The sequence below is a fragment of the Strongyloides ratti genome (genome assembly GCF_001040885.1).
Source record: "Strongyloides ratti genome assembly S_ratti_ED321, chromosome : X".
Taxonomy (NCBI): domain Eukaryota; kingdom Metazoa; phylum Nematoda; class Chromadorea; order Rhabditida; family Strongyloididae; genus Strongyloides; species Strongyloides ratti.
In genome coordinates this window covers 3,092,813-3,118,066 of record NC_037309.1, presented here as the reverse complement: position 1 = coordinate 3,118,066, position 25,254 = coordinate 3,092,813, and the positions used below count along the sequence as shown (strand labels likewise).

The 25,254-nt window shown below is 20.0% G+C and overlaps 6 protein-coding genes across 6 annotated transcripts; 2 read left to right on the top strand and 4 right to left on the bottom strand.

Moving 5' to 3' along the window:
• Positions 1-2,951: 2,951 nt before the first annotated feature.
• Positions 2,952-3,720, bottom strand: SRAE_X000064400 (Hypothetical protein; the record flags this gene model as incomplete). The annotated part of the gene is made up of 2 exons (XM_024645012.1): positions 2,952-3,490; positions 3,552-3,720. The coding sequence occupies 2 exons, from the start codon at positions 3,718-3,720 to the stop codon at positions 2,952-2,954; spliced, it is 708 nt and encodes a 235-aa protein (XP_024510513.1).
• Positions 3,721-7,198: 3,478 nt separating this feature from the next.
• SRAE_X000064300 (Two pore domain potassium channel, TASK family and Two pore domain potassium channel family and Two pore domain potassium channel domain-containing protein) lies at positions 7,199-8,712 on the bottom strand (the record flags this gene model as incomplete). The annotated part of the gene is made up of 3 exons (XM_024645011.1): positions 7,199-7,441; positions 7,557-8,457; positions 8,507-8,712. 3 exons carry the CDS (start codon positions 8,710-8,712, stop codon positions 7,199-7,201), a joined length of 1,350 nt encoding a protein of 449 aa, XP_024510512.1.
• A 2,056-nt stretch (positions 8,713-10,768) lies between these two features.
• SRAE_X000064200 (Intraflagellar transport protein 122 homolog) lies at positions 10,769-14,396 on the bottom strand (the record flags this gene model as incomplete). Its single annotated transcript, XM_024645010.1, has 3 exons — positions 10,769-11,151; positions 11,215-14,300; positions 14,392-14,396. 3 exons carry the CDS (start codon positions 14,394-14,396, stop codon positions 10,769-10,771), a joined length of 3,474 nt encoding a protein of 1,157 aa, XP_024510511.1.
• Positions 14,397-14,766: 370 nt separating this feature from the next.
• SRAE_X000064100 (FMRFamide-related peptide-like family-containing protein) lies at positions 14,767-15,544 on the top strand (the record flags this gene model as incomplete). The annotated part of the gene is made up of 2 exons (XM_024645009.1): positions 14,767-14,838; positions 14,933-15,544. 2 exons carry the CDS (start codon positions 14,767-14,769, stop codon positions 15,542-15,544), a joined length of 684 nt encoding a protein of 227 aa, XP_024510510.1.
• A 2,665-nt stretch (positions 15,545-18,209) lies between these two features.
• Positions 18,210-20,866, top strand: SRAE_X000064000 (DOMINA protein; the record flags this gene model as incomplete). Its single annotated transcript, XM_024645008.1, has 4 exons — positions 18,210-18,246; positions 18,305-19,628; positions 19,674-20,023; positions 20,073-20,866. The coding sequence occupies 4 exons, from the start codon at positions 18,210-18,212 to the stop codon at positions 20,864-20,866; spliced, it is 2,505 nt and encodes an 834-aa protein (XP_024510509.1).
• A 736-nt stretch (positions 20,867-21,602) lies between these two features.
• Positions 21,603-23,840, bottom strand: SRAE_X000063900 (Protein bicaudal D; the record flags this gene model as incomplete). Its single annotated transcript, XM_024645006.1, has 1 exon — positions 21,603-23,840. One exon carries the CDS (start codon positions 23,838-23,840, stop codon positions 21,603-21,605), a length of 2,238 nt encoding a protein of 745 aa, XP_024510508.1.
• Between the last annotated feature and the right edge of the window lie 1,414 nt (positions 23,841-25,254).

The following is a 25,254-nucleotide window of genomic DNA, read 5'->3' as shown; positions in this document are numbered from 1 at the left end:
AGATAATAACAATTAAAATTTTATCATTAACTGTATGAACAGATATATTAGCTTTCTTAATTTCACGGATTAATAGAAAGACTGTTAAATCAAAGTAGAAAAAAGTTTTTAATAAAGTGGGGGATTTATATGATATGATGCGAAAAGTAAATAAAATTTTTGTTTTATAAATATATATTTTATATTATAAGATTTAATAAAGATCTTTTTCAAGTATGCGCAACATCAAATCAAATGGATGATTGTTAATAAGAAATTTGAAATTAACCCTTAATGTGAAGGAGAATATTTTTAAAATTAAAATTTAATAAGATGTAATATGAATAAAGTATCAAAGCTTTTTATATAAAAAGTTATTTAATATGAATAATAATATAACAGTTTCAAATGATATATTCTTTCACTTATAACATTACAATTAATTAGTCATGTTATCTTAGGATGTTCTTTTTTAATAATGACATATTGTAATTACTAATAATAATATAAACATTTTGTTTGAAAAATTTATATAAATATAAATTAACCTATTGCAAGAGGATAACTTTAAAGAATTAAAAAAAAAACCATTTATTTTATAAACACTATAAGTATAATATTTATTATTTCATTCATAAAAAGTGTAAGAGTGATTGCTGTCAATAATGGAAAAAATTAATCTAAGTATTGTAAAAGATATTTTAAAATTTACTAACATAAAAAATACCATATGTAAAAGAAGGAAACATTAAATAATTTTTTGAATGTATAATACTTATTTAATTATCTATTATAATAAAATAAAATATTTATATTCATGAATATAATTAAATGAATAGAAAAAAAAAAATATTAAAAGATCATAAAAAAAAAATTTAGAATTAATCATTTTAAAATATTTAATTTATGTAATAAATTATAATAAAAAAAAAAGGAGTTAAATTATGTCAAAAAAAATAATATTTTATGTAATATAATAAAAGTATAATGTTAAATTAATAAATATAATTTTTGTTGGTTATTGTAGCATATAAAATATAACCTTTTTAAAAAAAAATTACAATGGTATTGTATAAGAAAGTCTTAACAAAAATGATACATACATAAAGAATTTCTAAATAGATATTTAAATCAACTTAACATAAAATTATACTATATTCTTAAGAATAATTTTTGTACAAATATATAAGTATCAATGTCCAGTTAAAATATATAATATTAGTTAGTAAAATATATTTATAAGTAAAAATAAAGAAAAAAAAAATACTTTACAAAATATTTATAATAAATATTATGATATGATTTTTAAAAAAATATATTTTTAAAACATACATTATGTAAAAGATCATTCATTAAATAATTGTTTTTATTAAAATATCATAATATAATTATATAATTTATTTTGTAAAAAAATAAACAAATATACATAGAAGAGGTTATTTTAAAATTTTTAGATATTTTATTTTTTTTTAGTCCCGATGATAAGATAAAAATAAAAAAATATATATATATAAAAAGGTCAACTAACTGTCAATTGAAATAATAAAAATTTCCATAAATTATATATAACAATCATTAATAGAATGCTTAAAAAATATATCAAAAATTATTCTTTTTACATTATTATTATAATCTTAAACATTCTCAATTCGTTTACAAAAAAAAATTCTTATATAAATGTTTAATATTTTTAGTCAATATGATAAAAAAAAATATAAACATTGTTTATTATTATTGAACTTTTAAAAAAGTATATTTTATGAATGATTAAAATATTTTTTATGTAAAAAAAAGTAAAAAGATTTTGTTAAATTAATATTAAAATATAAGTAAAAGTTTTAAAGAAAAAATTATTATAAATATTATGTAAGTAGTATGTCTACAATAGGTAAATGGACATTTAAACTAAATCAACATAAGTTTGTTATAATATTTCAAAAGAATATTATTTCAAGAACACATTTATTAAAAGATTTATATATATATATAATACATCTTAAATTTTAAATATACTCAACAAATATTATGTGTACTTAATAGTTGTAAGAAATATTTTAATATATACAATATACATACTTAATAGTTTCTATTAAAAATAATTATTAACTAAAAAAAATATTTTTTTTATTTCTCACATTATTTAATTACTGATTGTTCTAAAAAAAATGTTTAAAAAACCTTTTTTAATTTGTAAAAGAATTAAAATACAAATTATACATATGTAGTTCAAGTCGAAAAAAAAATAGTTAAATGTTGTGAAAAAAAAATTTATTGTTTTAGTAAATATTTAAAAACTCTTTGATAAGAATATGATTTTTTTTGCAGGTGTTAAAATATTATTTAAATAATAAATTTTTCACTAAAACAAATTATTATTGTTTAATTTATATATCAAGCAGTATGATAACATCAAAAAAAATATATATATATGGTACAGTTTGCTTTATCATATACCATGCATAAATAGAATTCTAATTTTTATACAAAACATATATTTTTTATATAAAATTCACTTATTTTGTTTTCATATTTTTTTTATTACCTTTTTTATTAATATATATAAAAAAAAATTGTTGCGATATAAGATTAAGAAATAATCATTTCAAGATAAGAATTTAAAAAAAAAATTTAGTTTTTTTTTCTTATTAATATGATTAATTATTAAAAAAGAAAGATCATTTGGCATTGATAAAGTATATTTTCATTTTTTTTTTTATTTTGTTATTATTTTCTTTTTACTTCTATATATATTGTAAATTTATATCATATATTTTATAAGTAAAGTTTCTTTTTTTTATTTTTTTTTTCTTATATCAAAACTTCATTATTGTTTGATTAATATTATTGCAGTTGTATAAGTAAAAAAAGTGATAACATCACCCATAATATGTTTTTTATTATTGTTTTTTTTTTCTTCTTTTTTTTTATCAGTAATGTACAGAAATATTTCTTTTCATACTATTTGAAGTTCATTAACGACAATTTAACGTTTTCATTGGGGTACTATATGCAAGACAATAATTCATGTATGCCTTTCTTTCTAAATAATATTTGTAACAATTATGAATTATAATAAGAAACCAGATTTGCAATAAAAATGTTATTATATATCCAGTCAAAAGTGTATATATCCTTGCTAATGTTTCAGCTGATAATGCTACAGAATTATTTTTTGGATGATCATCAAATGGTGCAGCATTAAGAAAACGATAAAATATAGTTGTATCTGTTGATATAGCTATAATTCCTGATATTATTAATAATATAAGAAATATCATTGTTATTATTTGCATTGCTAAATGTGGTATTAATAATGATGAAATATTTTTTGCTATTCCTATAAATGTTATAAATATAATGAATCCTGATAAGCCAAATCCAATCATTGAAATAGTAAATGAGATAGGTGTATATGTTGCTGTTGTATTATCATTATATTGTGGTGGATTTTGTTGTATATATACAAGTGATGAATTTATTAAAAATGTTAAAATCATTAATACTTCAACTGCTAAAATAAATAATTATAATTAAAAAATAATTTTATTTTTATTTTAAAAAATCTTACTTACCAACTACTATAAAGGCTCCTGTTTTAATATGAAAACACCCGCACATACATCTATAACGATCATTTGATTCATCAAATTGTACAGGTTTTGGCACTGAATCAACTATATATCCATTTTGCGTTTGATGCCTTACAAGAAAAGATTTTAAAGGATATCTTGATGAATTCATTTTTTTTTTTTTCAAAAATTAATTTTAAATAATCCTTTTCAATTAGTGATTAATTTTTGTTATTCTTAAAATAAAATTATAATATGAAAAAACAAGTGTTTATTATATTTTGTTATGAAAATAATAACACACAATCCGAGAAACAATAAAATTTTAAAAAATAAAAATAAAAATTATATTGAAATATTATTAAAATATATATTATCCTATAAATATTTTAAATGACAATTTAGAATAACAAAAAAAAAAATGCTACAAAAATAAATATTTTTTTTTCCTACCAAAAATAACACAAGACAATTTTTATTTTAAGATGAGATATATATATGTATATACATATATATATATATATTTATATAGAAAGGAGGAACAAACAAAACAAGTGTAATGATCGGAAACGTCTCGAAATAAAAAAAACATAAAAAAATAATAGACAAAAGCTTAAAGAAGAAACTAGTTATTTAGTTAAATTTTATAAAATATTCTTAAAATATCTTATTATTATACTTCAAACAATTTGTAAAGATGTTCAATATTTTCATATAATAATTTTTCATACAATATTTAACTCTCTCTTTTACTCCCTTTTTAAGAAATTGTTTTAAAGCCTATACATTATATATATATATAGTCACTAAGAAATGAAAAATAATTTACAAAGTTTTATGAAAAAAGATTAGTAAAAGAAATATATATATATAAATATATAGTAATGTTGAACGTCTAAGAATGCTTCAATTGTTTTCTATTGAAATAAGAAAAACATATATACATATATATAAACAAAAATAAATATACATATATATAGAATATTTGACAATGATACAGTTTAAAAATATAAAAAAAAAATGAAATATGTATTGTTATTTAATCAAATGCTAACAATTTAATTTACATACTATAAGTTGAATTAAAAATACAAAGAAGGGCATTAAACATTACATATTAACCTAATTTGCTCCTACTTCACTTTATAACAACTTTTTAATAGAAACAAAAATTGAAGTTATGAATAATTAAGAATACTAACATATTTTTCATGTGTAATATAAACTAAAATATTAAAATATTTTATTTATAAAACTATATATAAAAAGTTTTAACTTCTTTCTTCTAATATAAATATATTTATTTTTGTTGTTTTTTTTTTTTTCAAGTAAATTAATATAAATGATATTCAATAAAAATGACTAATTTGAAAATTTGATTACTGTAAATACTCTATAATTTAAGGATGAAGCATGAATATATATATATACATATGGTTGAAGTTGTTGAAAAAGACAAATTGGAAGTAAATTGAATAAATTAAAAATATTGAAAGAATTTTAAATAAATATAAAGAAAGAATAATAAAACAGTACTCCTACGTTATATAATTATTTTGAGGTATAATAAATATATATATATTAAAATTTTATACTATACAAAATATAAACATTTCCTTTTTAAAAACTTTTATATTGCCAAAAAATTAAATCATAGGAAGTATAAAAGGAAATTATCAAAATTTATTTGTACAAGTAAAGTTTAATTATTTTAATATAAAATATATACACAGTAAAAGTACAATAAAATAACATTTTATGTAATTTATAGTTTATATATTAAAAAGTTAACACATATTACAACAAAAAGAAAAAAAAAATAAATTAGATATTAATAATGTTTTTAAAAAATCTTATGATTTTTGATTTGATGTATGTGTAAAGACATAAATAATTTAACTTTTTTTTTAAAAAAAAAGGTTTTATTTAAATATAAAAATTTTTTTTTTTATTTTTAACATATATAAGAAATATTTTATTATTAGATAAAATTATTTTGTTGTAACAATGTTATAAGAAATAAGAAATAAGGAAACAATACTTTAAGTTAATTTACCATATAAAAAAAGGTGTAATAAAAAAAAACCAATATATATGATTAAAAAATAATTTTACAATCGTTATTTTTTTTACATTATATTATATTTTTTATTAAAAAAGTATACAACAAAAAAATTTAATTTATTATTTTTTTTCTCCTACCAAATTATAAAGATATAGTTATATAGATTAATAAAAAAAAAAAAAAAAAATTTTGCACAGATAGAATAAAATTTTAAAATATATTTATACATTAAAGTAGAAGAATCCATATATAAAAAGCTGGATGTTATTTAACTTTTAACATTGATTGAATGTTATCAACTATATGTGTACCATTAACATTTATAAATAAATTTACCTTTATGTTAATGTATTATAAAAGCCCATAGAAAATTTAAATGGTAGGTTTGTATTCTTGCTGATATAATAATAACGATTTTAATAGTTCAATATGTACATATATATATATATTTATACAAATAAATAAAATAAATTGGTTCCTCAAACCATCTATGACAACAAGAACTTTACTATTATAATAATTATTATTATTATTCTAATCATCAATAAATATAAATAGTCAACTAGTACAGATACATGATAGTAGCTTTTTATAGCTCTTAACAATGTTTTATCCTAACTACTTTAAAACAAACTGTTAATCTTAGTCTGATAAGAAAATATGTAATAAAATATATGAATAAAAGAATTCATATAATATTAAAAAAAGTATTTTTTTTTACCAAATGAACCAAATTAAAATGTTTTTAAATTTTCTTTTAATATCCTTCCCATTAATTATTATTTTTTATTACATAATAAAATATTTGACTTAACTTTATAATTATCAGTGGTTGGCAATATATTTTTAAACTTAATATAAATCCATTAAAGTGGTAATTACAAGAAAATATTTACATATACATATATTAAATAAATATAAATCATTCAAAAAAAAAATTATAAATTGATAAATAATATTTATAAAAAAAAAATGGAGGAAATATTATGTCAATGTTGTTTAATAATTTTTTTTTTGATTCTTTTTTTTTTAATTTTTTTAAAAATACTTAGTTTGAAACAAGTAAATATTTAACAAAATAAAATAATTTTTAATACAAATTGTCATATAGATATATTAAGAATATTTATAAAATAACAATATTTTTAAATAAACTTTACAATTTATTTTTATCGTTTTTATTCAAAATAGAAATATAAAAAGCTTGAAATATAATGATAATTTTTGCCTTATGATAAAATAAATGTTTAAATTTGAGAAATTTTTAACCATCTCAACTCATCATAAATATGTATATTATATTGTAGAAAAAGTTATAAACACATACTTAACAAACAATTTGCAAAATGTTGTTTTTATATATATATATTGAAAAAAAAAATTAAATCTAAAATTTAAATATACTTTGATATTTTAAAGTATATAAAATATACTTTTATATATATATAAATAATATAAAAACAATAAAAAAAAAGCAAAAGTTATATTAAAAAGTATAAATCTATTTATTTATTCAAGAATACATTTGCATAATCATGTTTTTTTTATCATTTAATTATAATAATATAAATTTAAAAAGTATTATTTATCTTTTTATATCCTTTATATGTAGATCATCTTTAAAAGATATTATTCTTGGTGGTTTACCTTTATATGTTTCACACATTAAACCTTTAACATCATCATAACTTTTCTTTTCATTTGTATTTGTATTATAAAGTGTTAAATTTCTTTTTTCTTCATTTTCTTCATGATCATCTATTGTTTGTATATTTTCATCAACTAATGCATTGTCAAATCTTAATGCTTGTAGGAGGGCACATTTATTCTTTAAAAAAAAATATATATATATATAACAAGTAAAAAAAAAAAATGAAAAAAAAAAAAATAAAAATAAAATTAATAAATAACAAATTTTTTATTATTATTTTATTATAACTAACCTCTGTTTGAAATATTCCCATTGTTGTGTAATGATATAATGGGCTTTCAGTTAAATTTAAATCATCATCAAAACTATCCATTGTCGCAACTTGAATACCATTATTATTTCCATTTAATGGCAAATACATTTTAGCTGGAAGCCAATATGCTTTGTTAAATTTTACATGAATAAGATTGATAAACAAGGAGACAATTGAAAGACCAATAATTGTATAAATATAAAAAAATATTTGAAATGTAAATGAAAAATTTTGTAATTCAATTTTACCAGATCCAATTGTTGAAAGAAGATTAAAAATAAAAAATATTGTTGTAAAATTATCAAGATAAGGTAAATTATAACTAGCAATAATAACACCAATTATTATCCATCCTAACAATGACATTATAGCTATAGCTAATGGCATATGAAGAAGTTTTTCAGCTGTATTTAAACGATAATCACTAAAAATTTTACCACCAGATTGTTTAATTTTTCTTTCAAGTTCATCTTCTTCAGCTGGTTGTAATGTACAAAAACGAAATATATACCATAATTGTTTTCCCATTATACATGGTAATGAAAATAATTTAACTAAAAGATATTCAATATCTTTAATAACAATTATTGTTAATGGAATACCAATAATACTAAAAAATAATGATAATATTTTTCCTTCTCTTGTAATATAATTAATATTATTGTATCCTAATGTTGTAATTGTTGTAAAAGCATAATTTAATGACTGTGAAAATGATACATTATATATTTTATTATTTATATTTTCATTAACATAATTTTCATAAACAATAAGTTTTTCTAACATTAATTCATTTAAGTATACTGTTTTATCTTCATGAATAAATACTAAAAGTTTTGAATTATTAAATATATATGGTAATAATTCATTCGTTATAAATCTAAATAAATAAATAAATAAAAAATAGAAGCAAAATTATATAAACATACTCTTTTCTTTTTTGATTAACTTTATTGTGATATCTTTCATAGTGCGATCGGGTATTTGCAGATTCAAAAATAAAAAATAACGAAGCAAAAATTAATAGATAAAATAAATATGTTATTAATAAAATAATATGGCTTAATCCCCAATCATGGTATAATTTTTTTAATCTTAGTAATAGAATAAATGCTTTTTTATTACTAATACACATTGCTTATCTCTTTTTTTTATTATATTATTCATATGATAATTTTTGTACGTAAAAATAAATCTTGACAAGTATTAACTATACCATTTATATATAATGTAAAAATTTATATGGGTATATAAAGATAAAGATTTTGACACAATAATTTATATATTTTACAGCAATCTGATATGAAGATAAGAAAAATTTCTTCATAACAAATATATTATATTATGTTTAAATAAAATTTATGTCTTCACATGGGATTAATACATCTATTAGTTTGCAAGAATGAAATTGTTATGAATTTGATAAGTTTGTGATTTTAAAATGTATATTGTCACTAAAAATAATATATCTATTTTTATATATATTAAATTTTGTGTTTTCTTATTTGTTGTATATTATTACTTTAAGATGAGACAAAAATATAGTTTTTATGATTGATAAAGAAAAGAATTGGTAATATATTTTGTATTGTAAAAAAAAAAGAAAAAAAAATTTTTAACTTTTAATTATTCATTTTCACTTTTGATAAATGTCTCCTTTATTTTATTATTTTTTTTAGTTGTAATTCAATATGTCTAAAATATATATAAAAAAAAAATTAGAAAATACAAATAATTTATCTTTTCTTTTAATTTTTATTTACCCTAAGAAGAAAGCGGACATATCCAGAAGGTGATTTTCAACTTTATTTTTATTCTATCTTTTATATAACTTTTAAGATATGACTTTTTTTTCATTTTGACAAAAAGAAATTAAATGTTGTTAGAAGGATAGTTATTTCTTACAAAATATTGTCCTATAAATATAAAAAAGCTGTTAAAGAAATTTTTGTATTTGTAAAAAAAAGAAAAAGTGTCTTTTTGAAATAATTTTTTTTTATTAAAAAAAAAAACTTGAAAATATAATTAAAAAGTGTTATAAGGTTATAGAAAGTACATAATTATTTTGTCAATAGTTGAATGGTAACTTATTATAGGAATAAATATATTTTATAAAAGATTTAAAAAGTATTTTTATAATAATTTGTACATTTTTAATCAAAGGGATAAAAAATATTTTATAAAGTTTATGGTTAGATTTATTAAAACTATAACCATAAAGTATATTAATATTTATATTAAAAATTAATTAAATAATTGAAATGATAATATTTCATTAATTATATATGTTAAAATGGATAATAAATATAAACAAAATTGAATAAAACAATAATTTTACAAATTTAGCTACTTTAAAATATTTATCAAAATACTATTATTAAATTTCTTTTTTTAAAAGAAAGTAATTTACATTTTAATTTCATTTATTTAAAAATAATTTATTTTTTTAATTATAAATAACTATTTTGCCAATTTTTTTGTTTAACAAATATGGTTTCTTAAATTAAAAAAAAAATTTTTTTTATCTTGAATGGGTAAATTCTTTAATAAGACTTTTTAAATCTTATTTCAAAAAAATAATATTTGACATTCAATATCACAAATGTACTCTTTTTGTAACATATAACTTAATTATCATTTACAAATATTTTGTTATATCTATAATTGTATTTATAATTAAAATATAATTAAATAAATTATTTACAACATTGTATAACATTAATTAAAAACATTTGAATAACAGAAAATATTTCTTGATACAATAAAATCATTTGAATGTTTGATTTATGGCTTTTATGAATAATTTTTGTTTAAATTTTTATTTATAACAAAAAGAATTTAAGAATAATTACTTTCAAGATATTTGCATTTAATATTAAGAAACTTTTGATTATAAAGATTTTAAAATAAAAAATTTGCTGTTTTTTTTTTAAAATATCTGCCTTTGTAAATTACATATTATATATACATTAAATTATACTTGTAAATTAAAAATTATTTACAACAGATGTGATAAACTTATTCAACAGATTTTATTAGTTTTATTTAAATGAATTATTTTTTTGTGACAAAAGAATTTATGTAACATCTTTGGCGGTAATATTTCTTTGAAATACAATTATAACATTTAAAGATAATTAAAAATTCTATAAAAGTAATAATACTTTTTTTTTAATGAGAATATAAACTTGTTATATAATTTTATCAGCATCTTGTGGGTAAATAATTTTTTTTCTACAAAAAGGACAACAATCATTTTCAAAAATTGCTTCTTCATAGTCATCAAGTAAAAAAAATTTAAAACATTCATCACAATATGATATATTAATATCCTGTAATACATTTAAATAATATCTATATTTTAATGGTTTCGGCCATTTTTGAATAAAACAATTTGTATTATCTAATTGTAATAGTTGATCTCTTGATAAAATAATATTCTTTGTCGGATCATGACTATGAATAATTGATGATGTATTTATATCGCCATCACCTGTTTCTTTTGATATTAATTCAATTGCCTCCTCATCTGTTATATTACTGTCTATCTTTACTTCTACTAATGGTAATATTTCTAAAAATATAAAAAGTAAAATAATTTAAAATTTAATCATTAAAAAGTAATAAAAATTCATACCAAAACTATAAAAAGAATATAAAAATTCTGTATTACATTGTGTACAATTTTTTTTTCCTAACAATGGATTATGGAGGCCACATTTAAAACACAATGGTAATAAATCTTCATTATCTGTAAATGGAGTAACTCGAATATCAATAAGTGAATAATGTATTTGTGATTCAAAATATATTGGATAATTTAACTGGGTTAATTGATCTAATGCTAGTCTGGCTGTCTTGTAAGCTTTAAATTCTTTACATAATTCTGTAAATGCAAGTAATATTTGAATTCGTGAAATATTAGGAGTATCATTAATATTTAAAATTAAATATCGTAAAATATTAAATAAATTATCTTTTCTTATTGAAGTAAATGGTTCTATTGAACATTTATAAACAATATTATAAGCATAATATATTTCAGAATATTTAAGTGATTCATAAAATTTATCAATATATTTTAATGATGTTTGTGATTTTAAAAGATATGTTGTTGCTAATTTCCAATAATAATATGATGAATCCATATATCTTTTTTCATTTATAGAATTTTTTACTAAACAATTAAGTACACTAAATGCTTCTGATATATTACCACTTTTTTTATATGCTTCTTGTGCTTCATCAAAACGACCTTCTTCTGCTAACCATCTAGCATATGGTAAATAAACAATATCCATATATTGTGGATTATTATTACAAATAGCAAATACATCATCCCATTGTCTTGCTGCAATATGCATATTAAGAAGACTTCTTACATCATTAATTGATGTAAAAATAGTTGAAGCAACATTAAATTCTTCTTTTTTTATTAAATAATATCCAATTGTTCTTAATAATTCTGTATTACCTTTATTAATTTTTCTTAATGTTTGTATAACCATATCTAACCAATCATTATCTATCATAATTTGTATTGCTTTTTCATAATCTTCTGAATCAACAAGCATTTTAGCTGCTATAGCCATATTATTAGATAATTCAGCCCATTCAGCTTTTTTTCTTAAAATAGCTTTTTGTGTACCAACAGAAGTTTTTAACATATATTCTTGTGCTTCATCAAACATTCTTAATTCTGAAAACATATCTAATGCATTAATTTCAAGATCATTTTGTTGATATAATGTTGCTGCATCTCTAAAACGACCTTGATGTGAAAGAATATAACCAAGTATTTGTGGTTTTGATAATCCTTTATTAAACATATCTTCAGCTTCATATAATAACATTAATGAACGACAATCTTTTATTTTAGAAAATGATTTTTTAGCAATTTCAAAATCAAAATTTTCTAATGCATCATTACCTAAAATATTCCAATCATTTTCTGTAACACCTAATATTGCTATATCATATGCTTCTTTATACATATGTTTTTCTAAATATTGATACATATGATTTGTTAATGGTACTTCAATTGTTGACATTTGATATAAATGTAATGAAAAAACTTTTTTACCACTAAAACCAACAACAAATCCTTGCATTTTTTGTGTATTAGGAGTAAAATTAAGTGCTTTAACATTTAATATATTATTACCACTATAACATAATAAATTTTCATTATCTGTATTATATGCAACACTTGAACTATTTGGTTCAGAAAAAAGAATTTCTTTTGTTAATAATGATACAGTTGTACATACACCATTCTCATCAACAATAGCTAATTTTTTCTTTTCTTGTGATATATCTAAACATCTTACAGCATTTTTAAGTTGATATACTATTACAGGAAATGGATTATCAACAAATATTTTACATATAAAACCATTTCTTAAACCTAATAATATTGCTTCTCTACCAGATGGACCACCAATAACTTTTATATATCTTATTAATGAATCCATTATCCATTCTCTTTGACGGATACCTTTAAAATCATAACATTGTAAACGTTTTTCTTGACATAATATAAGATGTTCTGAACATATAACTAATAATGAACATTCAAAATTTTGATTAATTCTTTCAACTAAACGATAATCAAGAGGTTCATTATCTTTATCACCAGATACTTGATTATAAATATTTATTTTATCAGATAATTGTATAGCAAGTTTATTATTATATACAGCAACTTTTTTAACTAAATCACCACAATTAATTCTTGTATTAATTTGTTTATTTAAATGTTGTATAATAACATCAGTCATATTAAGACGATAAGCATATTTATCTTTATGTAAACCATGAACTGTTGAAAACATTAATTGATAACATGCTATACCACCATCAACACAACCAACAACAATTGTATTTGATTTTGGTTTAACTTTAATAACAGTTACCCAACTATCCATTATAGCAACACATCCTAAACATGTACCTTCTCTTGTATATAATAATATATTTTTATTAATACCACCTGCTATAAGAAAATTTCCATTATTCATATATGCTATTGAAAATACATCAAAATCAATATTTTTTTCATTAGGTGGAACAATTTGTCCTTCTAAATTATAAAATGATATTGTTTTTGCCCAATCAGTTACAACTAACATCTCACCAGGATAATGTATTGGTCCATAATTTATTTTACCTTTTGATGATTGAGTAGTATAATCTATACGAGGTGAGGCAAATGTTAATGCCCAAACAGGTTCTCCACCTGGTCTTATAATTGAATGTAACAATTCACCATCTGTTTCTGATCTAATACTAACACTTCCATCAAACATACCAATAGCAAAAATTTCACCAGTACTATTCCATGCACATGTACAACATCTACTATAAACTTTATATTTACTAACATTTTTATTTGTATCTTGCCATAATCCAAAATCATTAACTGAACAACTTAAAAGTGTATTTGAGAATGGATTAAATGCAAGACATTGAACTGATTCATTATGTGAATATTTTAATGTACCCTCATGTGAGTCATTCCATATAATAACAGCTTTGTCAGCAGATCCACTAGCAAATAATTCACCTGTAAATGAATAAGTAACAGCATATACACAATCTTTATGTCCTTTAAGAGATTTTAATAAAGTGCCGTCACTACCATCATATACTAATACTTTATTATCAGCTGCTGCTATTAATTCTGTTCCATCTGGTTTAAAAGCAATGTCATATATTGTGCTTCTATAAAAGATAAAAATTATCAAAAGAAAAGATCTATTTAATTAGTTGTTAGTTAATAACATGTAATTATCTTTTTATATAATTAAATGACACCATTTTTATTTAATTCATAAAAATTAATATACATATAAAAATAAAATTTTTAATATTAAAATTATTTTAAAATTAAACAAAATATACAATTATTTTTATCAAAAACATAAAAATAAAGAAATAAAATTTTATTAATATTTTAAAAATATTATACTTTTCATTATAAATAATAAAAAAGAATCTCATATGGTATAAAAAAAAATTATGAAATTATGTTAAGTTATAAAGAAATTTATGGTTTATTAAGTAATTTAATTATAAGCATCCTTATTATACTTTATTTTTAAAAGATATAAATAGAGATTTCTAAGAATGTTTTTATCATAAAATATTTTACAACTCCCGTTTTACTATAACTTTTTGGTGTAAAATAATGATAAAATATTATCAAAAAAATATTTTTATTATACTACTTGCTGTAAATTTTTTTTCAATTATTATTAATGTAAGATTCATTATATTTTACTTTTTTTTGTTTAAACTTTTTATCAAAAATAAATAATTTTTTAATTATAATATATATATATATATATATTTAGGCATTTCCTGAGTGTTGTAAAAGAAATGTTAATGCTGATATATGTCAAGGATTTGACAAGCTGTCACCAGAAGAACAAGCTTCTCTTTCAGCTGTAGGTGTTCTTGATGATCAATGTCAATTAATTACTCATACGATACCTGACAAACGTAAACCTAATTTTATAAGATATGGTAGAAGTTTAAGTAATATGCAACAATCATTAGATAAGAAAGCTGCTGATCCTAATTTTTTAAGATTTGGTAGATCAGAACATCAAAATTTTTTAAGATTTGGTCGTAATTTGGGAGGTAATAATGCTAATTTTTTAAGATTTGGCAAAAGTAATTCACCTGATTTTTTACGATTTGGAAAAAGAAATATGGAATCTGATAAAGAACCAAATTTTTTAAGATTTGGTAAAAGAGATAGTTTTCTTGGATATGGTAAGAATGCCGTTGAGGAACAATTTAATCGTGAATATAGAAAACCAAATTTCTTACGTTTTGGTAAAAGATCTACAACAAATACTAACTTTTTACGTTTTGGACGTTCACCAGCAGCCGTTCTTTTTGAGGATGTTTTTGAACGTAATTACCGTTTACAACCAGATTTTTTACGATTTGGAAAATAAAATAAGAGATAAAATAAAGATTGGTTTCGACTAACTTTTAAAAATTAAAAAAAAAAAAAAAACTATTAACAAGGAATAGAAATTTATCAATAACACGCACTTTATGGAATAATCAAGGACAGTTAAAAGATAAAATCGCATAATTTAAATTTTGATTTTCATTTATATTAATACAAAAAAAAGTAAATATATATTTTAAAGTTAACAAAAATTTTTACAAAATAAAAGGCACCATTTAAATATAATATAATATAATGTACTTACCCAAGTTCAAAATCATTGTCATCAGATATTTTATCAATCCAATTAAGAACTGGACGCATTGTTGTAAAGATATTCTTTGACAGAAAAAGAAATGTAAATAATTAACTATTGTAGGGGAAAAATCTTTTTTTTTTTTTTGTATAATACTTATATTATATATTAAAGAATTATCCTTAGCTATCTTATTTGTATGTTGCTATGGACAACCATCGTAACATTAACATACTTCATACTTTAAAAATGAGTATTTATCAATTTATGATAATAGTAATAATTTAGGTATACAAAAATTACAATAAAAAAAAAATTAAAAATATATAATTATAGTGATATATTTATATTTGGTAAGATTTCTTTTGATTCACACAACATTTTCAATATTCTTTTTTTTTTTTGTTATTATTCTATTGTACTTTTAAAATAATAATTTTACATTTAGGATGAGTCTCTTTCACTATAATTATATATATATAAAAGAGGAGAAAAAAAAATTTCTTTTTCATTATTATTATAATGTTAAAAGAAATAATAAATATAATATTATTTAAAATGTTTATTTTTTTTTCTTCTACCAATTTATAAATATTCTTTAAAATAAATTTAGAAAGTAATATATTTAATTTGTAATCTTTTTTATGCTATTGTAAAATTTTCAATTGCCTTCTTCTGATAATAGTTAGTTATCTCACATTGTAAAAGTTATTATTTAAAAAAAAAAAATTTATACATACTTCTTTCGTTGTTGACTAAACATATTTATATATAATGTTTATTATATTCAATTATAAATTTCAACCACTAATTATTGGTTCATTTTGTCTATTTATTAACATTAACCGCCTTTATTTTATTTTTTTTAGTAAATGTCATTGAATAATTAAAAATTTAATAACAATATTTTATATTTATCTTTAAGTATTAAAAAAATATTTAATAAATTATATATGAATATTTTTTTTTTCTTATCTTGAAGTAAATAAAATTTAGTGATAAAATTAAGTAAATTTAATATATTTACTATTGTAAAATATAATATTGTTAAAATTTGTTGTCATACTTTATTACACCTTTCAATATGATTAAATTATAAATTAATTTTTATAAGGGCATTCCCATTTTTTATTGAGAACCAATTATAATATTCTTTAGAAATTATTTTTTTTTCATATGGAGAAAAAAAAATGTCAAAGATAAATTAGTTGTACTTTATAAAATATTTTGGATAACCTATCAATATCAATTTTCTTAGTCTTTCTCTTTACTTTTTTATATATTTCTATTATAATATTTATATAAAAAAAAACTTTTTTTTTCTACAATACAATTTATTGTATTACCTCACAAAATTTCAGGGTTACTCTCTTGTTGTACATTAAATATATAATTTCACATCTCTCATCATTCTTTTTTTTTTTTTTATTTTAAAATATATTTCTGTCTCATAATGTTAGTTTAAAAAAAAAATTTTTTTTTCTCTCTTTTTATTAATAGCCTTAAAAAAAGTTACAAGATAATTATTACTAAAAAAGCTGTCTTTTTTTACTCCCCCCCACAGAGTGTAAATGACAAATAAATAGCTTTATCAAACAAAATATAAAAGGGGATGATTGAAAGCTTCACGTTGAGCAAGCCAATCCGATAAAACCATCTTGATTGCTTTAATTATAGGAGGTGCCTTATATTTATATTATACAACTATTTACATTGAAAAAAATACTCTTATTTAATGATTAACACTTTATGGCATTTGGTTATAATTATATATTAATAATTTATTTATTTAAAAATTATAATCTGCTTATTAAGTTATAGATAAATCAAATTTTTATTGTAAAACTTGTCATTCATTTAATTTAATCTTTCAATAAATTTTTTTTATGGTTGTGGACTTTGATGATCATTTATATATACATTACTATTCTTTTTTAATAATAAATTATTATTACATCTTTCTACATTTTGGTGAAAGGCAGGCATTTATTTTTCTACTCTTTCTTTATATGTCAACTTTTATAACTCTTTCTCTCTCTCTCTTTTTTTTTTTGAGGTTAATTATTACTATTAGCTATACTTACTATTTATATATATAAATTGATTTTTTTTTATCCTTTTTTCATATTTTTTTCCTCATATGGATATATCTTTAATTATTTTTTTTTTATATAAAAAAATATTTTCTTTATTTGAAACAACGGCCGTTGTTATATAATTATATATATATATATACATATATATATATATACATTATATTTATATATATATATAATTTTAGAACATTTTGCCATGTAGTATGTAGAGTTTAAAAGTAAGAGGCTAGTGTAAAAATGTAGCGACGACCTTTACTTTACTCTAACCATTCTGTTGACAGAATATATTTTTACGCGCCAAGTAATAGTCATATATGATATTTACTAAATATCTTTACTTACTTATATTTTGTAATTTTAAAAAAAAATATATTTATTTATTTTTAAAAAAAAATTTTTTTTATTTTAGATATGATAAGCTATACAGTAGCAGATCGTCTTGGAGAAGATCTTGATGAATATTTTTGTGTTAAAACAGATAAATATAGTTCTAATAATACTGATAATAAACAAGAATTATTATTACCATCCGTTGATAGAAAAAATATTTTACCAATAACTGCTTTTACACCAACGGCATCATTACCACCAAGCCGTAATATTAATAGAGAATCATTTACAGGAATTAAAGCACCAATACTTAGGATTCGTCACAAAACAGATAAAACAAAAAGAGAATTAGAACCTAATACTATAAAATTATATAAACCACAAAAAAGAGCAAATTATTTAGTACAACCAAGAAAAGTTGTATGTCTTGGTACACAAAAAAATACAACATTACCAAATAAAATTATTCCTGGTTCAACAAAAACAGTAAAATTATCACAAAAACAAAATATTTATGATAAAAAATATATTTTTCCATCGCAACCATCTCCACCACATTCTGATACTTCATCTCATGGTTGCATTGATTATACAAGAAATTTTGGAACTTCATATCATCAATTTAATAATGATGGAAGAATTTGTATTGAACCACCATCTAATAGTAACTCATCATGTTCTAGTAGACAAACACCAGAAATTGAAATTGATGAATTAATAACTAATGAATATAATACAATTGATTGCTCTGATAATGATATATATTTAGATCAAAATTATATGATAACAGAAGAAAATCCTAAGTTTGAAAACCAAGATAATTATGTAGAAAATAAATATCATATAATAGATGGTTGTTTTAACCCGTCTAATATGTACATAACAGAAAATACAAAAATTTATGATAATCAACAAAAAAATGATAATATTTATGAATTTATAAATCAAGGTATATCTTCAGAAAAAATAGCAACAACATCTACAACAATTTCAAATGATATTTTATATACAAATTCAATAATATCTGTTCCAGAACCTAAATTAGTTACTGGATGTTCATTATTACGTGGAATGTTAGAAAATAATACTTCAGACTATGATCAACCTAAAAAAGCAATTAATGTTAGAGTAATTAAATCAGATATTGAAATTCCTCAAACAGAGACAACACATATCAATCATTATAGAGACTATGAGGGAAAATCTTCAGATATTATCACATCATCAGGACCATCATCAAGATGTTCAACTGAACCATCTTCAAGATTTTCTGTACCTATTGATAATGATAATGATTTTGCATCATTTTTTATAACAGAAGATCCTGGTAATAAGACAGGACCAACTGAATCAAAAGAACAAGTTGAAAAAAGATATAATGAGGATGAAGAATTTAAAGAAAAGTAAGTTGTTATTAGTTGTAATAAAATATTTTTATTAATTTTTAGATTAGCTAGTAATTCCTTATTTGAAAAACCACAACTTCCTTATGCAGCTTTTGTTACATTAATATTAAATAATTTAAATACTTATGCTATTAGTGTTTCTGAAGTATATGATGGTATAATATTTCTTTTTCCACATTTTGAAACAGCTTATGAAGGTTGGAGAAATAGTATAAGGCATAATTTATCAATGAGTAGATTGTATGAAAAAGTTGAAGCAAAAGTACAAATAGGAAGTAGAAAAGCTTGTATGTGGTCAATGGTAAAACGTGATGAACCATTTAATTTTAATGAAATTCATAAAATTGATGAAAATATGATAGAACATATTAAAAGTACAATGCGATTTCCTCGTAAGTTTTTTTTTCGATATTAATTTCATTTTAAATATTTAAATTTTAGAATTATGGGAACCATTAATTAAAGGAAATTTAAAATTGTTTCCATTAAGTCATTCTAACTTAAAAGCTGTAGTACCAGAGTTTATAAGTGAAGAAGAAATTGAAAATTATATATCATATATTAGAAAATATGGTTATTATATGAGACGTCTTGGTAATAAACATTTCATGAAATCACCAAGAAAAACAACCAAAGGAAGAAGAAAACGAGTTAAAAAAGAAGATGGTACAGATGAAGATTCTGAATTTACAAACAATCCTGATAAAGGCAATGAATCTTGCACTTTTGATAATAACTCTGAACCATCAGCTAAAAAAAATAAAATAAATGAATTAACATATGAAGATTATCCTAACAATAATATGACAAAAAGTGACAAAAAAACAAAAAATAAACAAGACTTAAAAGGTGACGAAAATATTAATGGATTTGATAATTTTGGAAAGGTATTAGCAAGTGATCCATTCTGTTTAACTCCAGATGAAGAGGAGTCCATAATAAATAATTACTTTGTTTCATGTAATAATTTTAGTGATATGACAGATACATTAGGGGATTTTTCATTTTCTGAATTACATGATGCAATTATGCTTGAAAATGACCTTGATTTTGATGATAACAAAGAAAATTACCAATCTACATTTAATAATCAATCTCCATTTGATAATTATGAAGACTTAAATACAATATATAATGATAGAAATAAAAAAAATGATCTGGAAGAATTTAATGGAATGAATAATACAGAGGCATCTCTTAGAGATACAGACCAATGGTGTTTAGATTTAATATAATGTTTTTTTTTTATCCATCCAGTGAATATTTTTTTTGACAAAAAAAAAGAAAAAGATAATTAAAAACTAATACTTATATAATAGATGTAAAATAATAAAAATGAAAATATAGAAAAGTTACTCAAAAAAAGGTTATTTAAATTAAATAAAAGAAGGACATCCACATTTTTTTACCACTCAGGAGTGGAAGGTGGTACATTTTCAAATGAATCATTTCGCAATTAATATTGATATTTTAATTATATTTAATCAATTTAACAATGGAAAAAAAAATAATTGTATATATAGCTAACTTCTTTTTTTTAATCATTTATCCCACTAACCAATAACAATATTTTGTTTTATTTTTAAAAATAAAAATTTGTATTAATTTTAGCAACTATTTCATAATTTTAGTATTATCCTTTTTTTTGCAATATGATTAATATATTTCTAAAAAAAAATATATGTTTTTTTCTTTAAACATATATAAATAAAATAATTTAATAACTTTTTCTTTTTTTGTATAAAATAATTATCTGTAATAAATGAATAGTTTGTTTTTATAAGTTGAAGTAAAAATGGTAAAATTTGTGAAGATATTTTTTTATATTAATTGTCATTGTCATATTTTCTCTCTTAGTAGGAATTATTTGTTATTATATGTATATATATATATAGTATATAACACTTTTTTTTGTGTATTTTGTATATATTATAATTATATAATATTTGTTATAGTCAAATAATATAATATTTACTTTCCACTTCTTGGTGTTGAATTGTTAGAAGTTGGATATCTTACAGTTTTTACTTCTTTGTTTTCTTGTGCACCTGTATTAGGTGATTTAAATGATTTATTACCTCTTTCTCTTTTAAATGATTGCCTTTCTCTATCAATTTCCATATTTTCAAGACGTTGTTTAGCTTCCAATTTTTGTGTAATTGCCATACGAAGTAATGCACTAACTGTTTTCTTTTCCTCTTCAGCCATTCGTTGCATTTCTCGAGCGCTCTTTAATTCTTCCTTTAATTCTTCATTCTTAGAATGGAACATAGCACGATGGGATGCAAATGTAGCGGCTTCTTCTTTCAATATTTTAAGTTCTTTACGAAGTCGATTAATTATTTCATGTGAAATAGCTTTTTCAGTATCATATTTTTCTTTTAATGATGCTATTGCCGACTCAGCAGTTGTCTTATTAGATTTTAAAACTGTTCTTAATGTTACTATTTGTTCTCTCTTTGTTGCCAGTTGAGATTTTAATTTCATATTTTGAGAGATAATCTCTTTCAAATCTGTATCTTCTATTTTTGTTTTAGAATTAACTGAATTAAGAGCTGTTCTTGTTGCTATCTTAACTAAATCTTGTGTATATTCCATTACTTTAGAAAATGATTCATCTGTTCCAAAGACAAAATCTTCTTGACAATCTTTTTCATTAATAAATGTACCTAATTGTTCTTTACCACCAAGAACTTTTTCAACCTCCTGAAGATATAATTTAGATTTTAATGGTTTAACAATTTGTGTTTGTTCTTCTGTTTGAATTCCTTGTTCCTCTTCTTCTTCACCATCCTTAATATCTTTATTTTTTCTTTGCTTTTTACCATTTTCTGTATAATCAGAATATCCAAGATTACATAATTTATTAGTTATTTCTTGAACATGTTTATTTGATTCTAATTCTTGATCACCAACAAGATTTTTATAAAGTGAATTCATTTGTTTACCAAAAGAAATTAATAAATCTTTTGCAAAAACACATTCAGCATATTTTTTACCACCAAATAATATAACTTCTCTAACATTATTTTTTATTTGTTCTAATTTTTTCTCCAAATCTTTTTCTGCATTTTTAGCTGTATTAACATCATTTAAACGACTAACAGCATTATGACATAATTCTTGTAAATAATCTAAGTCAATATTTTCTGATGCACTTGAAACATTTAATTCTTTTAAAACGGGTAGAATAGCTCTAACATAAGCTTTTTTCATATCATTTATAGATTTTTTTTGTTCTTCTAATTTTGTTTCAAGTTGTTGTACTTTTTTATTAGCATCATTACTTATTTCTGAAAATAAATCATTACCAGTACCCATTAATTGTCTTCCTAAATTATCTTCACCACCTGGTTCTGTATATGATAATTCAAATCTATTTAATGCAGAAACATTATTTCCTGGTTGGTCATGCATCTCAAGTAACATATCTAAGTGATTTTTATGTTCAGACATTTTTAAAAATTCTAACTCATTCTTGTAACTTAATTTTTGCTCACGTTCCTGTTGCGCTTGTTGTAGGGCTTCTTCTAATTGTTTCTGGACAAGTAAATGAAGATTATTAGCTTCATCAATTGCTATTTGATAATCTTCAACCTCTTCAGCAAGTCTTTTAACTTCCATCTTAGCTGATTCAAAACCAACTTGACTAAGTTTAAGAGATGATATTTGTTTTTGAAGTGAAATATTTTCTTCCTCTAATTCATTAACATCAGCTGATAATTGTTGTTCACGAACTTTAACTTCTTTTAACTCATTATGATATTTCTTTTTTTGAGCTTCTAATTGATCACATTTTTCAATAGATTCTGTATACAACTGGTTTAATCTTTTATTTTCATCAGATAAATTTTTTATTTCAATAATTAAATTTTTCTTTTCATTCTCCAAATTAGCTATAGTTTCTTTAAGAGCACTCTCTCTTGATGACGTCTCTTTTAGTAATGTTTCTTCCTCACTAATACCTGACAATGTAGCACGACTTCTTTCTTCTCTAAAATTTTGTAATTGTTGTTTAGTATTTTCAAGTTCCATTACAGTTAATTGATGTTTCTCTTCCAATTGTGTTAATCTTAACTCAACTTTTTCTTTCTCCTCAACAGTTTTTAAACCAACTTGTGCTGCTTGAATTTTTTCTGCTGTTGCTTCTTTTAAAGCAGCAGAAAGACGTGCATGTTCAGCACGTAATGATTCTAATTCTTTTTCCATGTCTTTTTTCTTTTATTAATAAATTTAAGATGTCAAAAAAAAAATAAAGTAATATATATAAATATCAATTTTTTATTCTGAATTTTTTTTGTTTTTTTCCCAAATTTTGGGTTTAATACATGAGTCTATAAAAAAAAAGATCAATAATAATAAAATTAAACAACTAATAATAATAATTTTACATTTTTTTTTAAATTTTAAAAATTGTACACGTCAATAAATATTCTTTATTTTTCTCTTTAAATTTTAACAAAAAAAAAATAGTAAAAAAAAATAGTAAAAAAAACTATGAAATAAATATACATATGCATAAAATAAAATAATTATAGTTATAGGTGATAGATGTAAAAATGTTAAAAGATACACCAGTTTTACATCAAAATAACGGTGTTTAACTTTTATATATAATATATATCATATATATATATATATATATAAATATGTATGTATATTATAATATTAACAGTTAGTGTAAAAAAATATTACAAAAATTCTTAAATAAAATAAAAAGAAAATATACTACCTTGAGTATAAAAGTCTTTCTCAAGGTTAATAAAATAAATATAAAATGAAGTAATAGATATTAATTTAAAAATGTCTACATATATAAAATAATATTATTTAAGTACTATATTACCTTGACTATATTTTGTTTTATTTTTTTTTAAAGTTTTTTTTTTTTTTGTTAAAAGAATGATATTTTATAATAAAAGTAGTATATAACTTAGGACACTTGTCCTTATCTATTCTATTAATAATTAATCAAAAAAAAAATAAGACAAAAAAAAATTTAAACAATTAAATATATTAATATAATATGTTTGTGAAAAATTATTATATATTATAATTGAAGATATACAAATGAACAAAAGATAAATTTGTTAAAAATAATAGATATAAAATTTATTATAATAGCTAATTAATTTAATATATCATCTATAATTTTTTTTTAAAAATAATATTCTACTAATAAATATATGAATAATAAAAATAATATATATCTATATATATATACATATAAAATATCTGTGTAAATAAAAAAAATTTTTTTTTTCTATAAATTATATATATATTTAAAAATTTATCAATCATCTAGTGATTTTTTCCCCTCATAAATTATTGATTTATTGTATGAAAATTATTATAATTAAGTTATATTTTTTATTATAAAAATAAAAAATTATGTAAATATTTCAAAAATCATTATTTATTAAATTTATTAATCTTGTATTAAATAAAAAAAAAGATAATGATAATAGATGATTAAAAAAATTCTTTTTTAAGATAATAAATAAAAATCTAACATTTTCTCATAGTTCATTATTTTTAATTTTATTACATATTTGGGGGAGGAGAAATGTATCAATAAATAAAATACACATATATCATCATAGAACAAAATCTAATGAGCCTA